The following is a 16,732-nucleotide window of genomic DNA, read 5'->3' on the forward strand; positions in this document are numbered from 1 at the left end:
TGTTAAACTGTGGTGTGATTGTGTGAGAGATTGGATGCAGGTGTGCGTGATTAGAATGAATGAGAGTGTTCTGGGAATTGTAGTCCATGGCGGCCAGGTTTGTAGGCCGCAGTGCAGGATGGGAAATGTTTTCACTGGTTTGCTGTGACATGACACGTTGAGTTTTCTGCATACTATCTCTATACGCATTTAATGAGAGGATGTATATGACCACGGTTATGTTTTTTAAGTCCATTTTTAGAAGTTGTGAGTGGGGAACTAAAGAAACACGCCATAAGAATTGGGCCAAAGAAATCATTTGAGCCGTTTGGATTTGTCGCTTTACCACATCACACCTAATCTGCATCGAATTGGAATATTCGAATTGGACTCGCAGCTACGTAGAAAAATGAATGATCGCCCGCCTCGTCATCTCAGCGTTACTGAGATTGTTACCTATGACGTGATGAAAGCCATGATGCGGCACAGTGACACAGGTTTCTGTTTCCACTACATCAATCTCCATGTCTGAATTCACAAGAGACTTGCATAAATCTGACAAGCTGATGATTTGAATCAGAGCAGGGAACGCAGTACCGTGCACTCGAGAGTGATGAACTTCATTTTAAATAAGAATGAGTTATGCGCTCGGTGGGTTTCTCCCTCTGAGAACACAGCTCCTTCAGAGCACCACTTCCTCGTTCACACTACTAATTGCCCTCGTCCATCACGTCCCCACGGCGTCTCAGACCCGCAACTGCTAAACGATGACAATCTGCACTGGAAATGAAGACATACGACCGAACTTTGACTGGCACTGTTATTTCAGCAGCTACTCGGCTCTGTGTGAACTCCACTACCACATCGGAGCATGGACAGCTTCGGCACTCGATAAAGAGCACTTAAAAGGTGACTGTGTTTGCATTAGCACAATCCTTTCTCATTATGTGCTTCAGTAGGTTGTTTTTCCTTTTCTTTTAGCATTTCTATGGCAATTTACAAATGGAAAGGTTGGGGAAGTCAATGAAGAGTAATTAGAAAGTGAAGATTTGCCATCACTCCAATCAAGTATGCAAATATTGAGCTTGATACGAACAACCGGAAAACATTTTCAGGCTGTGATTGGATGTGACATTTAGGCACCTGCTGGGGTTTATACAGTACAAAAAAAAACCAAACCAGTGGATTCATCATATCAGAGAAAGAGTATATGGAACAACTCAAGCAAGAAGTTCTCGATAATTCCTCTTATAAAACCACTCGGCATTAAATATAAGAAATCACTCGTTCCAGACACCATGTTGAGCCTTTTTTTTATTCTTTTTTGCAGCAATGCTTGATCAATCATTAAATAAAAAAAAAATGAATACAATATTTACAGTCAAGTATTTTTACACCCATATGCACATGTAAGAAAACAGACAAACACCACTGTAGAAACAGTTTCAGTCCTCGGGAGGAGTCTGTGCAATAAAAAGGCACCTTTGACCCTGTTGTTTTGCCGCTGCGTGATGTACCTGCTCTCTGCACATGCCTTCGCCTGCCGTCTCTGATATCCATCAGCTAGAGCCGGTACAAGGTCTGATTTTTGCTCACCTTTTCTGTGACAAACGCTAATTGCTTTTAGTGATATTTAGTGATTTTCTTTTTAAACGACATCACCCAATATTCTTTTCCCAGTACTCACCAAAAGGTATCAAATGGTTTCCATTTCCTATACAAAATAAGAACAAGTTGTAAGAGCCTTGTGCACAAAATAATATCATATACATGTTCAAAATCTATTGCTAAGGATTTACAGACACGTCCAAAGGTTGAACCATCGCTGAGCTTTTAAGAGGCAATGCTGAGGATCAGTCTAAGGTGGTGAAGGCTTAAGAGACAGAGAGTTGGAGCGTAAGGCAAAGAGGGGCTACTTCCACCCCACTTTCTTATTTTGTTAAATAAGAAAGCAGCAGCAGCAGCGCAAAGCCCAGGTTAGTGCACAGATGATTGTAGATGCCTATAGTCATGCATTGACATCCTCCCAAATGCAGAAAACAGTGCAGTGTTCACTATGTACAGTTCATTTCTGCCTCACGTTCAGGCCATGCAAAAACATATGAACTCCAGAGGAAAAAAGAAAACAAAGATTTAGTTACACCGTACTGTGATGGTTGTGTTTGTGTTGAGCACCAAAAAAAAAAAAAAAAAAAGCTGCACGACTACGAGAGCAGTTGCAAATTCAGGAGCCGGTTTTCATCACACACTGGCCGATCAGTTTCCTGTATTGCGGTCATATTCATGGCGTGAAGTGGAGGCCATTAAATCCACATTTCATTCAACGCGCGCTAAGAGGTTATATCCCTCTATTTCACAGTCGTTGAGCACTAGCCAAATAAAGCTTCCTTCACATTCCAGTCAACGTTCAACAACGAAACGATATGAAAAGGATAAAGCAGTTTCAAAAGAAAAAAAAAACTATGAAATGCCTTCATTTCTAAAATGAAATGAATAAAGCCAGACATCCAGTCTCTTCAGCTCACTAATGAGGGGGCATTCTTTGAAAAAGGATTCGTTTTCAAGGGAGGGTGGGTAGGGGGGTGGGGGGTTATTTACTGTAGATGACTCATTAGTTTAACAACAGCATTAAAGAAAGGGGAGATGCTGGATGAACAAAAACAAGCACATAATATGTACCGAAATGATCACAGTTCAAAGGCTTTGGCAAGAACTTTAGTGATCTGTCGCAGTGCTCCAAATCACTCTTTTTACTACAAATACTACACGTTTTCACAGGGTTCCATGAGTATTATATAAAGATCACATTTATTTGGACCAAAAAAAACGATAAGAGATAGGTAGACAAAGTAAATAGTTTTGTTGGGCGTGTTTGTGATGTGGGCGGGGTAAAAAGTGATTCCAATTTCCACAAACTTTGGAGAATTTCTAGCTCAAAAGATGATGATGGTTGGGAGAGTGTGCCAAAACTTTTTGCATTGTACACTGTTCAGAAGACCATTCAGATCCTCCTTCTTTCTGTGTCTAGAATGAATTGGATAAACTTCAGACATTTCTACTGGCTGGTGATGCGTTATTATGTGAGGAATAAAACACTTGGTGGTGTGCAGTAATAGGAAAAAGAATCAACAGTTGATTATTTTCCGATAACGGCATGTCCTGAAATGTTTTACTCCTCTTAGAACACTTACAACCATTATTTTATTCCTTAAATAATGACACGTACTGTTTATTTATTATGTTTAACGTTGTGTAACTCCCACATTAGTTCCCGTTCTCATGTGTGTTTTAACAGGTATCCATCGCTAGTCTCTTTCTCTCTCTCGAAGTTCACGAAACAAAACAAAAAAAAAATGCAGCTTCTCTAATTGCAAAGTCCTCCATCCTTGAAGACTTTGTGTAAGCTTTATCTCTGATTGTTACAAAGCACCGACACTGGAGACTCCTTCCTTTTGAGCACATTAACATAAACCTTTCAGCTGGAACTACCTTCACAGCTTCTGTTCTAGATAATGAATCAACCAATCAGAATCGAGAATTCAACAATGCTGTGGTATGAACATCTACTATAATCTCTTGCTAAACTTGAACAGCAGCATCACATTTTTATAAGACAATGGTATTCACATCATAGCATGATGGCATCATTAAGACAAAATCCTCCATTCCTTGCTTGAACATTATCATATTAAATATACAAAGAAACTGGGGGGGGGGGGGTCCACAGTTTTAATGGGACACCGGCTCCTTAAACACAGCTCGATGTGCCATCATCTGTGCTGCGGGGCTTTTAGCACAGCACACCCATCCCTCACAGCTGGAAATCAGAGCTCGGGTCTGACAGCCGAGCACCCTCCGACAGCTGCTACAACAGATATAGATGCGCCAGGGGCCGCCCAGAAAAAAAGATTAGGGTGATAAATATGTTTCATTAAAAAAGACAGTAAATCTGGGGGCTGGGAGAAGAGTGCAGCCCTGGAAGATGATGATTGATGCTCTAAAAATACTCCGTGCATACCAGTGTTGTGCCAAGATGAAACCTGCCATCGCCCACATACCCCCATCAGGCGTGTCGGCTCCTCTGGCACCGACGGGCCAGTTTCCCGTTTCGTTTCTTTTTTTGTTTTTTTGTTTTTCAAAAGGTGAGCAGAAAAAAAACACAGCTCTGAAGCCGACCTACTTCTCAACACTGCTCTCTGCATATTTTAAAGAGATGCAGTGGAAAAAGGAAATTGGGATGGATCCTAGGAGATAATTCCAGATGTAGTCACAACTTGTGTCTGGCCCAAAGGGCTTTCAGAACTATTTGATGTTCTGCCAGTGTTTGGTTTATGTGTTATATTTCATGGGTTCTGGGGAAAAAAAAAAATAGGTCTGTGGGATTTACATGTAAAATAAATTCCATTCAGTACGACTTATTTTATCAACATCATCCAAGTGTTCAAATATTAGACTCATTGTGTAAATGTGTATAATAATATTCTGTCTATAAGAGCTCAATAATAACGGTGATGATATTGGGGCATGATTTCCACCTGGACCCCCAGGCTATTCATCAAAGACCCCTGTGAAAAATGTTTCTTTTATTTTTGATTTATTTAAGAAAAATTCCCAGTGAGACTTTGCATTAAGATGCAATGAGATCAATTTCACTTGCTCTGTGAACTAACCGGCCCATGTGCAAAAATCTAACATTGCTAATTCCTAACCTATTAACTATTACATGTAATCCCCTAATACTGCACTTCCTTACCAATGAGCTAAACAAAATGCTCACCGTGTTATAGAGCTTTAGATCCATGAACTACAAAGCTGCGTAATATTTTCACAAATATGGTGATTGACAATAATGACTTCTGTTAGATTACGCTCTGTTAACCACTGATGCACCGTGGTTAGCCTAGCCACCGTTTCCAGCATTAAAAACAGTCCAAACTCACTCAGTTGGTTCAGACCAAACTGAACTGATTACGCACCGACTCTCAGCAGGAGAGTAGGTCCTTCTAAACTCACTAAAGGAAAGCCTCATTCTGCCTGCTTAAGCACTAGAGCCTTCATTAGAGCAAACTGTCGGTTTTATTGCACACTCTGGGCCGCTGCTGGCCCGAGCTTATTGAAGCCAGTCTCCAAAAGTGTCCGCTCAGCAGAGTGTGGATAAGGGGCTTGCGGAGCTCAGAGAGCACTATATTCACAGGCCAGTAATAAGAAGATGAGGAAATAGACGTAGCGCCCGAAACGCAAACAACTGACAGGGCTTGGGACCCAAAAACACATTTAAACCTGAGGTAGAACATGGAAACGTCACAGCACAGGAGGAAACACTTGTTCGAAAAGGAGAGGAAGCTGTACAAAGTTTTCTTGAGCGTGTTCAAGATGATGAGGGATTGAGAAGACACCGAGTACGTATTAGATTTTGTAAAAAGTCTTAAGTAGACACCTCAGAGGAAGGCGACGGTGTGTGGTGAGTGTGCCAGCACTATTACACAGTCACGTCTTGGAACAAGCTCCGTCCGTATCCAGACTCTCCAGAGAACCTCCGCCAGATGGTAACAGAAGAATCAATCTCCTTCTTGCTTCCAGTAGAACGCTTGCTATGATAAAGTCTGATATTCAGTCAATCAAAAAAGAGAAACATATGGGTCTCCAGGGGGTAAAACTGAAATGTGCTTTTCCCCACCATTTGGCTCAGAAGTGATTTCCCAAGGCCTCCATATTGGCCTGTTTTTATCCTTGAAATAATAAATAAACAAAAGTGGACAGCAGCTACTATCTAAAGTGACACTTTTTTTCTTCAAAAAAAACGAATTGGCACAGAAGGACACTTTCTGTAAATGGATGTGCACGGAGTAGACCCACGCTCATCTCATTATTTGGTGTGCAGTCGAAAATACCAACATGGTGGCACCTTAGATTCACTATTGCCTTCATCGTCTCATGAAGGTTCTTCCATTACGAGACCTTCATGTGGCACCGGAGCTCCAGACTGTGACCTCTGACCTCTGACCTCTGAGGACAAGCACACCTTGTCACCTTGCGGTCAGCAGCCCAACGAAAGGAACGTAGACCATCGATAAAACGCGTCAAGCCGTCACCTCTTCTTTGCGATCCTCAGGTTCCAGATCTTCACAGTCTTGTCACTGTGGGAAGAGAGGCAGAGCGATAAAAAGTGTGAGAGAACAGAAAATAGGAACAAGAGCAGAATGAATCTCGAAACAGGCTGACAGGAACTCCTCCGCAGATGAGATGTGGTAGACATCAAAACTGGAGAGTTATCGAAAAAAAAAAAAAAAAAAAAAAGAAAACGTCAAACCGTACTCTGGCACGCTTATTCTAGAGGAAAGATTTAACCCTGACTGTGTGGGCTCTTATATAACGCACACTTCCTCAAAGGAAGGGAATCCTCAAAGGACTGTACAATAAGTTATAGCAGCATTCTACTGCACGACAACTGGATGGCTATTTAAAATTTGTACTTTGGGCTTGTGAATTTGGTGGAATATAAAGTGACTCATTTAAGTACAAGTATATTATAGCAGTGAATCAGAAGAACCAGGTACTAACAATTCAACGAGGCGTGAGACAGACAACAGCTCTCAGTGCTAGAGTCTGGAAAAGGACACAATTAAGAGGATTTATGCCCTCGGGTTAGACTCAATTAGAACTGCAACAGAGTTTTGTGCTTCGGAAGAAGTATCCTGTTAAACGCAGTGAGAGCTAAAGCTGAGCTTGTCATCCAATTTAAAGGCCAGAGTTTTTTTTTTAAGAAAAAGTGAGAATCACAGAGAGAGAGAGAGAGAGAGAAAAATAACACACAAGTCTGGGAACGAAGAAGAGAGAGCAAGAGAGTGCAAGAGGAATAAGACAAAGAGAAGAGACAGAAATAAAGTAAGTAAGTAAGTAAGTAAGTAAGTATGTGTGAAAGGCAGTACCAGAGAGCAGAGGCAGAGGGTGTTAGTGGAGCTCAGGGAAGGCTGGTGGCTCGGCCCTTGATGGCCAGAACACGACGGGGCAGGCAGGGAGTGAGACCCGGAATATAACTCCACAACTTCACCCGACAATCGCTGCTCACACACCACAACACGGCCACACACACACACAGAGAGAGAGAGAGAGAGAGAGAGAGAGAGAGAGAGAGAGAGAGAGAGAGTGAGAGAGTGAGAAAGAAAGAAAAACAATGGAAGAAGAGAAAGACACAGAAAAAGATAAAGATGATAGACAGAGAGAAAGAGAGAGAAAAAAGAGCAATAAAGACAGTGAGGGACAAAGAAAAAGAAAGAAAGAGAGAAAATGGGAGAAGGAAAGAGAAACAGTGAGTAAAAAGGGGGGGGAAACGAAGGAGAGAGATAAATGGGAGATAGAAAGAAGTGAAAATGTGAGTGAAAAGAGAGAGAGAAAGAAAAAGGAAGAGAACAAGAGGGGACACAAAAAAAGATGAATCGACAGAAAGCAAGAAAGGAAGAAAGAAAATGGAGAGACAGAGAGAGAGAGAGATAAGCAAAAACGAATGGGGAAAAGAGTGGATAGAACAAGAGAAATCAAGAGAGAGAAACAAAAAAGGAAGGGAACAAGAGGGGATAGAAAAAAATGAAAAAAATGAGAGAAATAGAAAAAAGAAAGCAACATAGCAAGAAAGAAAGAAAGAAAGAAAGAAAGTTAGTAGCAGGTTAGTGAAGGTGAGGAAGTCACTTGTGTGATGCTATGGCAGTCGATGCCAGAGAAATGATGCAGCAGTAATATTTATAGGTTAGTTATTAAGCAGTCAGCTGTCAGGAACACAATATAAACACAGGTGATCTGAGACAGAGAGAAGAACCTCCATTTCTACTCAGAACCACAAGGTGCTCAACGAGACGCTCTTTTCAGCTTTTATTTCATTATTAACTCCCCACAAAGAATACATCAGCACACAAGCTGTTAAAACGGCAGGTTTTCCGTCCCTTGTGTACTCTCTCTCTCTCTCTCGGTCTCCCTCTCACTCTCGCGCTCTCTCTCTCTCTCTCTGTCTCTCTCTCCTCCACCAACAGAGCTTGTTTTTCTCTCTACATGTCCATTTCCAAGCACAAACCCTAGATTTTAGTTTGTACCTGGAGGCGGTAAAGATCTGCTTGGAGTTGGTGCAGATGGCATTGATTGGACTGTCATGACCCTTGATTTCACCGATGGGTGTAAAGTTGTCCACGTTCCAGACCTTCAGCATGCCCGCCCTGCAGGCACTCAGCAGCATGGGTCGCCCGGGCACATAGGCCAGCGCACACACCCAGTCCTTATGGGCGTTTGGGATTTGCTGTGAAAAAACACAACACAAATCACAGCTGAGTCAATGTGTCTGCTTTTAAGGTAGCTTTTTAATACAATTTAATATGAATTGTAAAACGGTGTATACTAATGAGCATATAAAAAAAAAAAGAAAAGTGTCATAATTATGGAGCAGTTTTAGGTTTCATCGCCAATAAGTACAAGTAATTCATTTGAAAGCGTACACAGCGCTCGTCAACAACACCTGTGATTGCACGCACCGGGCACGAGCTGAACCGCTAACAGGAACGGCTGAAATTTGTTTTTTCAATTACCCCTGGACAATATTGTGCTCGTAATTACCTTGCAATATATGAAGCTGCCATACTCTGCGGTCTATACAGAGATAGAGAACATTTCCCAGTACAAACATTCCCTTTTATGTTTGCAAATTGTGTTTCATTTATAGACTGGTCCCTGTACAAAAGGTATGAAGCTTCTAATATTGAACAATATTAAGCTAGGCCTGACTTTCCCGCTCCTAATGCGTTTAATTACCCAATAATAAAAGGAGAGAAAAGCACTCATAAATACCCAAAGCTTAAAGCACTTTAGCTCTGAAAATGAACCCAGATAGAGACAGGAGCAAGAGACAGATGAGTGAACAATGTTTACTGAATCAAAGATCTCAAACTCTTCAGAATACCACAGAATAAGCACTGTCAGTGAAATTAATAACCAAATGCAGCCTCATGGAATAAAGTGTCTTTCTGATAGTGGAGTCAAGAACCGTGACGTTTATTGATGCAAGAGAGGCCTGTAGGTTCTTTGATGTTGTCCGAGGCTCTTTGTGACTTCCTGGATGAGTAGTTGCTGTGCTCTTGGAGGAATTTTGGAAGGTCAGACACTTCTGGGAAGGTTCACTACTGTGCCGAGTTTTTCCATTTGGATATAATGGCTCTCACTGTGGTCCTTTGGAGTCCCAAAGCCTTTGAAATCGCTTTGTAACCCTTCCCAGACTGATGTATTTCAATCATTTTCCTCATCATTTCTGGAATTTCTTTCAGTTTTGGCATAGTGTGTTACTGGGTAAGATTTTTTAATCAACTTCATGCTGTTGAAAAAGTTCTATTTAAGTGTAGATTTGATTGAACAGGGTTTGTAGTAATCAGGCCTGGTTGAGTCTAGTCCAGCTGAACCCCATTATGAATGCAGTTTCATAGATTTGGGGAATTAGTAACTATGGGGGCAAATACATTTTCACACAGACCCAGTTGGTATTGGATAGTTTTTTGCTTCAAATAAATAACATTATCATTTAAAAACTGTATTTTGTGTTTACTCAGGTTGCCTTTGTTGCCTTCTGAAACAATTTAGTACGAGATATACACAAAAACAGAAGACCATACTCAGGATATAATCAGGATAAACTTTTTCACAGCACTGTATATGAAAATAATCAGTGACTAGCTGGTGTGATGATGCCTAATGCAAGTAAGTAATATTGTGATAAACCTTATATTATGTGGCGCATCCACAATGCAAGTTCCTATGAATTAGCTGTTAACATAGGAACAAAAATGTGCATTAATATAAACTTGCGATTCGAATTAAAGCCAGAGCTTCTGTTATAGAAAATTTACAGCTTCTGACTAAACAGCACTGTGGTAGAAGAACCAATTTTTTTTAAAAAAACATTAAAACTAAGCTAAAAATAAGATACAGCTGTTAACCTTGTAATAAACATCTGCTGAAAATGCACAAATGAGTCTGAGTTGCTCACAGGTATGTGGCTCAGTTTTGACAGTATGATCGTCCCTATGTCAAGCAATTAGTTCTGCTCTTTTCCCAGAAAAGCAAGGAACATCTACACTGAGTGGGTGATTGCTTCAAAGTTTAAGAAACCATTAAAGCCCTGTCAGGAAGAAATCTCACAGCTGTTAGAGTGCCGTTTCTGTCACTACAAGTGGAAAATACTGTAAAGAAATTTCTACTCCGATTGACAATGTACTAATTGGCCCAATATTAGCTTTATCAGGTACTGAATTCAATTTAGCCCCTGTCAAATGTAGAAGCTGCGAGGCACATGCAATTACCATCAAGCCAACTTACTCATGCTATGGACTAAAGGGCTAAACAGTGCATTTAATATTCTCTTGCAGGAACAAGGGTTGGTTGTTTTTTTTTTCCTCCATTTTGACCTTGGCATTTAATCATGACCATCAGACAAGACAAGCAAAAATGAAAGTATGCATTATCAAACAGAAATATAAATTTTCCACTGTAAAATCACCGAAAGGACTCTTATGTACTCGAGAGGTTCCCATCCCTATTCTTCTTGCTATTCTTCTTGTATCAAATGACTAACAGAACAGTACAGGTTAGAACAAAGTGTGCTCTAAACATTTTGACATTTTAAAAGAATAATGCCTCAAAAAGCATTAAAATCGCTCCCGTACCTGAATCAGTTCCTGTTGCTCCAGATCCCACTTCTTAATGCCGTTGTCACGGGAGCCGCTAAACAGCACGTCGCCGTGCACGGCCAGGCACTCGATGCCGTCGTAGTGAGGCGGCTCAAAGTTGTGAGCGGGACCGATGTTCCCCTGCATGCCTTCCGCGACATCAAACACCTGTAAAAAGGTCACAACAGCACAAAGAGCATCGGCCTTCTCATTTCTCGAGACTGTAGACAACAAACAAACGCAGAGCGAATGAGTCGCATGAGTACCTTCACATAGTGATCCTTAGAGCCGGTGATGACCTGGTCTTTGCCTCCACCGGAGTAGCCCACTGTTAGACACATGACTGAGCCGATGTGTCCTGTCAGCTTCCCCGAGGCCTGCATTCTACACGACATAAACACGTACACTTTAGAAAACTCTACGAAAATGTATACGCCTTAACTAGTGTTTACAACTTGAGTTCGAATGCATGCCAAATATTTTAATGGCTAATAAACATGCATGAGTATAGTGGCTAATTAGGGTTGCACAATTAATACAACTTTTAATGAGATCATGTCTTTTTCTTTCTTTAATGAATTAAAAATTCATTCAAGCTCATTTGAAAACTCATAATTAACATTGTTCAAGCTTTCTATTTAGTTGCATATGACAATTTATTATTTGTATTTTTTTTAAGTCCAATATTTGTTCATATTGAGCATTTAATTGAAATAAATAAGATTTACTGTAATTTTATTTTGATTTAAAGATACTTTCAAAAAGGAATGTAGATTGTAGGAAAAAAAAAAGACTGTTTTGTGTTAATTTACTTTAAAAATAATATGCGAATAAACTGATATGTTCCTAAATTGCAAGCCGTAAAAAGCAAAATAACCAGGACTATCATTTTTGTCACTAACCTACAACCCACACACAAAATACAGTCTTTTTATGTGGCTATTATTACAACACAAAAATTTTAATTAAAAATAAAAAACAAAAAACAAAATCACTGGTTCAGGTACTCGTAATGCCTCATGCCAACATGAACTCGGTGAGAAAATGTGAAAAAGATAAGCCACATCTGGCAATATGCTGATGCAGAGAGCAGTACCATGTTGGTGTGAAGGATAGAAGAGTGTATCAGGTATAAAAAAAAAAAAAAAAATATATATATATATATATATATATATATATATATATATATATATATATATATATATATATATATATATATATATATATATATTTTTTTTTTTTTTTTATCTTGAGAGCAGGTGGTTTTTACTCTCAAGCAAGTCATTGAAGGTTGTCAGATACAAAGCCATGGATATTTTCTAACATAGAGCCCAAAAATATCCAAGTGGATGCACAGTTGTAAACTCTGACTGTTATAACCTTCACAAAGTTTGGATTTTTAACCAATACCAGAACACGAGCTGCTGCAGTAGGTTTACATGCTGAAATACTGAGCTGACATTTAGTAAAACTGACATTTAGTCAAATTCACATTCATTAAAACTGACATTCAGTAAAGCTTGCTGTATGTTTAATATTTCATTATTTCTCTATTACGTCTGTTAAACACGTGGACGAAAGTTTGAAAGGTGGATTGTGCCGTGATAAATACACGTTTCCCTTCTCCTAGTGGTTAACCCAATATTCATTCATTAACTCTTACGCATATGTGAATATTAAAATTAGCCATTAGGCGCGTCCTGACTATGCAGCTGTTACAGCAAACCAGCATAACGTCTAAGAACCTAAGAAAGTTCGAAACAGTAATGTATAGCATCAGGAATGCTAACAAAGCTAAGAGTATATGAGTTTATGCTAGTTGAGGTCACTATAAATGAGTTCATGCTAGCTGGTTCTCACATAATTAGCCAGGATGACCAGGTTGAGCAGAGAGTTGTGTACCTGTTGAGGTCCCAGGTTCGGACCGTGTTCCCTGCCGCTGCGTAGAGCACGGAGCCGGATGGGTTTAGGGCGATCTGATTGATCTGGTATTCTCCCTGGGTTGTGGTGATTGTGCGGGTGGTGGTGCCAGCACAGGCATCTCCTGACACCACCTGACCTGAGGACCTAGAATCAAGAAGAAGGTGCAAAAGCAAACAAATATTAAAAATGCATAGTAAAAAAAAACAAACTATAGTATTATTAGATAGCAGTTGTATATCTGAAAGCTGATTTATACAGTACTTCTACGAACACGCATCTGCAAGAACATCAGAGCATAAAGTGAATTCATACTTGTGTATACCATAAGCATGACCACTGGGGGCAGTGTCACGAAAAAGAAAAAGGCAAGAAACAGAAAACAGTCTCAAAAGCCAAAAATAAAGCAGGGCTCCATGTATCACAGTAGGAATAAAACAAAAGACAACATGAGCGTAACTTTGTTTTGTAAATTGCTTCGGGGGAGGGGGAAAAAAACGAAACCTTGAGTGATCAATTATAAACAAAGTGCATTCTCACTGAGTGCATTTCTGAAGTGTTTTCACTCATCTGTATTCAGCAGTATCAAGAGGCTCGTGTATCAAAGCATCTCAGTTTAATTTGCCTTTAAATCTACAATTCAATCATGGAATGGCGGACGCTTTCGATTGTTTTATTGAGATGTAATGGTTTACATCACAAACTGTATATTGGGTATGTTGGGAGGATATTAGAAGAAAAAAAAAAGAAAAGTAAACGGTGCAATCCTGCAGAATTAAATTGCCTATTATAATGAGCTACAGTTGGTATAAGGCCACACAATTTAGAGACACACACACCATAGTATCATCCATTCATCCATTTTCTACACTGCTTATGCTACACAGGTTCACAGGATGCACAAGGCGGGGGACCACAATTGCACACACATTCACACACTACGGACAATTTAAACATGCCAATCAGCCTATGTCTTTGGCTGGGGGAGGAAACTGGAGTGCCCGGAGGAAACCCCCGAAGCACGGGGAGAACATGCAAACCCCGTGCATACACCAACCCAGGTGCGAAGCAAACGTGCTAACGTGTGACACAAACATGGAACGCAGGGGAAAAACCTGATCTATTCGCTAATGCTGTTCATTTATATCTATCTCTTGCAAAAGCTGTACTGCATGCATTCTTGGGTTATATCGATAAATTTAGTAAACATATTGTTTTACATTTATTCATTTAACAGACGCTTTTATCCAAAGCGAATTACAAATGAGGAACAATACAAGTAGTGCTACCATACAAGATTTATAATTGAGTTCTAGAGAAGCAAAGTGCACAGAGTAGAGGTGTAAGATTTATTTATTTATTTTAATAATGTGGGGTTGGAATTTTAGGGGTTAGTTACGTGTTCACGGAAGAGGTGGGTCTTTAGCTGTTTTTTGAAGATAGTGACAGATTCTGCGGTTTTGGAAAGGGACCTTGAGCCACACTGAGTAGGCACTACTAAGCATCGGTCGTTAACCGAGTGCAGATTGCGTGAGGGAACGTAAGCCTTCAGGAGAGTGTTGAGGTAGGAGGGTGCTGTTCCAGACAAGGTCTTGTACGTGAGCATCAAGGTCAAGGTACGTGAGACGCGGGCGGCTACAGGAAGCCAGTGGAGGGAGATGAAGTGGGGTGTGACATGGATTCTCTTGGGCTGGTTGAAGACGAGGCATGCTGCTGCATTCTGAATCATCTGAAGGGGTTTGATGGTGCTGGCTGGGAGGCCCGAGAGCAGTGAGTTGCAGTAGTCCAGTTTTGAGATAACAAGAGCCTGGACTAGTAGCTGTGTAGCCTGTTCGGTGAGATACGGTCTGATTTTCGAACCTACAGGATCGTGCAGTTGTTGACCGTGCAATATTGCTATTGTAGTTGTTAAATGGAAAACAGTACACAGTCACAGGAAGTTCAGATTGGGTAAGACTTTACATTCAGGTAGAGGACATCAGAATAAATAAGCCAGCTTTTTGGGTTCTACTTGACAATTCCACTTTGATTGAAGTCTAAACATTAGGTCTGTCCACAAGCTAGACTTGCTTCTGTAGCTTAACATGTTTGGGATAACCTGAGACCTGATGAGACACTCACGTGAAGGTGCGCACACACTTGGCAGAGTCACGGATGTCCCACACTTTGATGTAGGACGTGGAGACAGTAAAGACCAGGCCGGAGCTGCTGCAGTATTTGACAGACACCACGTTGTTGGGGTGTCCCCTCAGTGTCACGATCTCCTGCCCAGTCACCAGGTTCCACATCTTACACGTGCGGTCTGAGAATAGGTTAAAAATACAGCATTATAATGATAATGTGTCTTTATTGATCACGTATACATTATAGCACAGTGAAATTCTTTTATGTTAAATTATACTATGCTGCATTACATGTTACAACATGTGAATGTTGTGCTTGCGTCCTTCTTTAGGAGCACAACCTGTTCTTTCTATCTAAATTGTTTATGTTTCTAAAACAACATTTATCATCTTTTATGCTCATTTGGATAGGCACGCTTAACTGAATAGCCCTAACAGACCCACAGCCAATGAATCGTGCTAATGCAGCCCTCTATGACTCCGTAATCCATATGGTTTATGAGCTAACAAGCAGTATGTGCCATCAGGCCTTATTATGACAATGTGCTCCACTAATGCTGCCAGATCCATTTCACAGCCCGTGACAGGGGGAAATGTATTTTGTCCCCCTTTCCCTAAGGCAGTGACTTCCAGTTTCCAGTTTACTGGACAGTGGAATATCGAATCTTTCATGGGATAATGAATATGTACAGACTGGCCTAACTATGGCACTAAATTAAAATCGATGAAAAATCATCAAAAACTGCTTTAAAAGTCAGACTGTTCCTTTGGATAGATAGTTCTTTTTTGCTCTATGGTTCACAGGCTCTTCTTCCATAGCTGCTCTGTGCCTCAGAGGCTTCGTGCATAATATGAGGCTGCCGAGAAGTTCAAGAAGGCATGCGTAGTGTGGCTCTAAAGCACACAGAGAATGCCAACCAAACTGATTATTGGGCTGTGTGCGAGTTTATTCTTGGGTCAAGTACTCTAGTATAACAAAAAGAGGTGTGTGTGTGTGTGTGTGTGTGTGTGTACCTTTGGATCCAGTAAAAAGCAGCTCGTCGGTAGCGTCAAGGCAGAGCACAGGCTTGGAGTGTCCCTCAGCCACGGCCACACACTGCAGAGGAGCCGTTCTGCCCCCCTTCAGCCCTGCCATGGGACTGATCACACCCCTGCACCGAGATACACACATTCAAAACTGTGCTAACAGGGAGTACGCGCATACAAGAAGTGTGTTTGCCAAATGAACCTTGACTGATTTTGTTTTTGTTTCAAGACATTACAAAGTCTAGCAGCTCTCTCTCCCCCAAAGCGCCGCTGTTCCCCGCCTCCTCTTCCATACCTCCATGCTCCATTCTCCTCAGTCTCTCACCCGAGTTCATTATCAATATTGCACTCCTTAATCTGCTTCATCAAACCCCAGCTGGGCTTTGTGTGACAGACAGAAATCGACCAAAACAATGGAAGCGCTTTCATATCCGAGGCAGGTGCTAATTAAGGCCTGCTGAGCTGTTTCTCTAAGCAACGTGAATGCGATCAGAGGAACTGAAGAAAGCAAGTGTAGAAACTAGAGCTGAACTGATATTTGAGGTTTCCCAAAATTAAACTTGTGCAGGTTTCTTTATTATTGCCAAGGATGTCTGGGCCAGTGGCCAGAGTTCATCTGCAGCTATGCACATTTAGTCTTCAGTGAAATAAGAATTGAAAGACACCAGGGATCATGACTGATGAAAGAGCGTCTATAAAATGGAAGAATGCTAGTTTTAGATATCATAAATGATTGTTTATTTCTGCATTTGTGACTGGGAATTCTAAAAAAAAAAAAGAGAAAGTGTGTACCAGTGGCATGAGCAGGAATTCATTTCTGTGGGGATGAGGAAATATATGAAAAACAAAACCCACCACGTGATCAGATTTTTGAGTGGATTTCATACAGTAGTAGAAGGTGGGATGGCATAAAACCTCTGGAAGCCATATAAATAACATTGCACAGATCTTCTGTACTTTTCTTTTGAAGTGGCTAGTAGCTTTCAA

The 16,732-nt window shown here is 40.8% G+C and overlaps 1 protein-coding gene across 2 annotated transcripts in view; it reads right to left on the bottom strand.

Annotated features, from left to right (window-relative positions):
* Positions 1-985: 985 nt before the first annotated feature.
* kif21b (kinesin family member 21B) overlaps positions 986-16,732 on the bottom strand; it is a 67,152-nt gene continuing 51,405 nt past the window's right edge. For both annotated transcript variants that reach the window (XM_053652480.1, XM_053652479.1), the window contains 7 exons: positions 15,734-15,870; positions 14,718-14,898; positions 12,579-12,743; positions 10,943-11,060; positions 10,674-10,844; positions 8,064-8,263; positions 986-6,116 (listed from right to left, as the gene is read on the bottom strand). In XM_053652480.1, coding sequence (XP_053508455.1) covers positions 6,068-6,116; positions 8,064-8,263; positions 10,674-10,844; positions 10,943-11,060; positions 12,579-12,743; positions 14,718-14,898; positions 15,734-15,870 — 1,021 coding nt within the window. In that variant the 3' untranslated portion in view covers positions 986-6,067. The remainder of the gene's footprint in view (positions 6,117-8,063; positions 8,264-10,673; positions 10,845-10,942; positions 11,061-12,578; positions 12,744-14,717; positions 14,899-15,733; positions 15,871-16,732) is intronic.

This window comes from Ictalurus furcatus, chromosome 21, assembly GCF_023375685.1.
Source record: "Ictalurus furcatus strain D&B chromosome 21, Billie_1.0, whole genome shotgun sequence".
NCBI classification, from domain to species: Eukaryota; Metazoa; Chordata; class Actinopteri; order Siluriformes; family Ictaluridae; genus Ictalurus; species Ictalurus furcatus.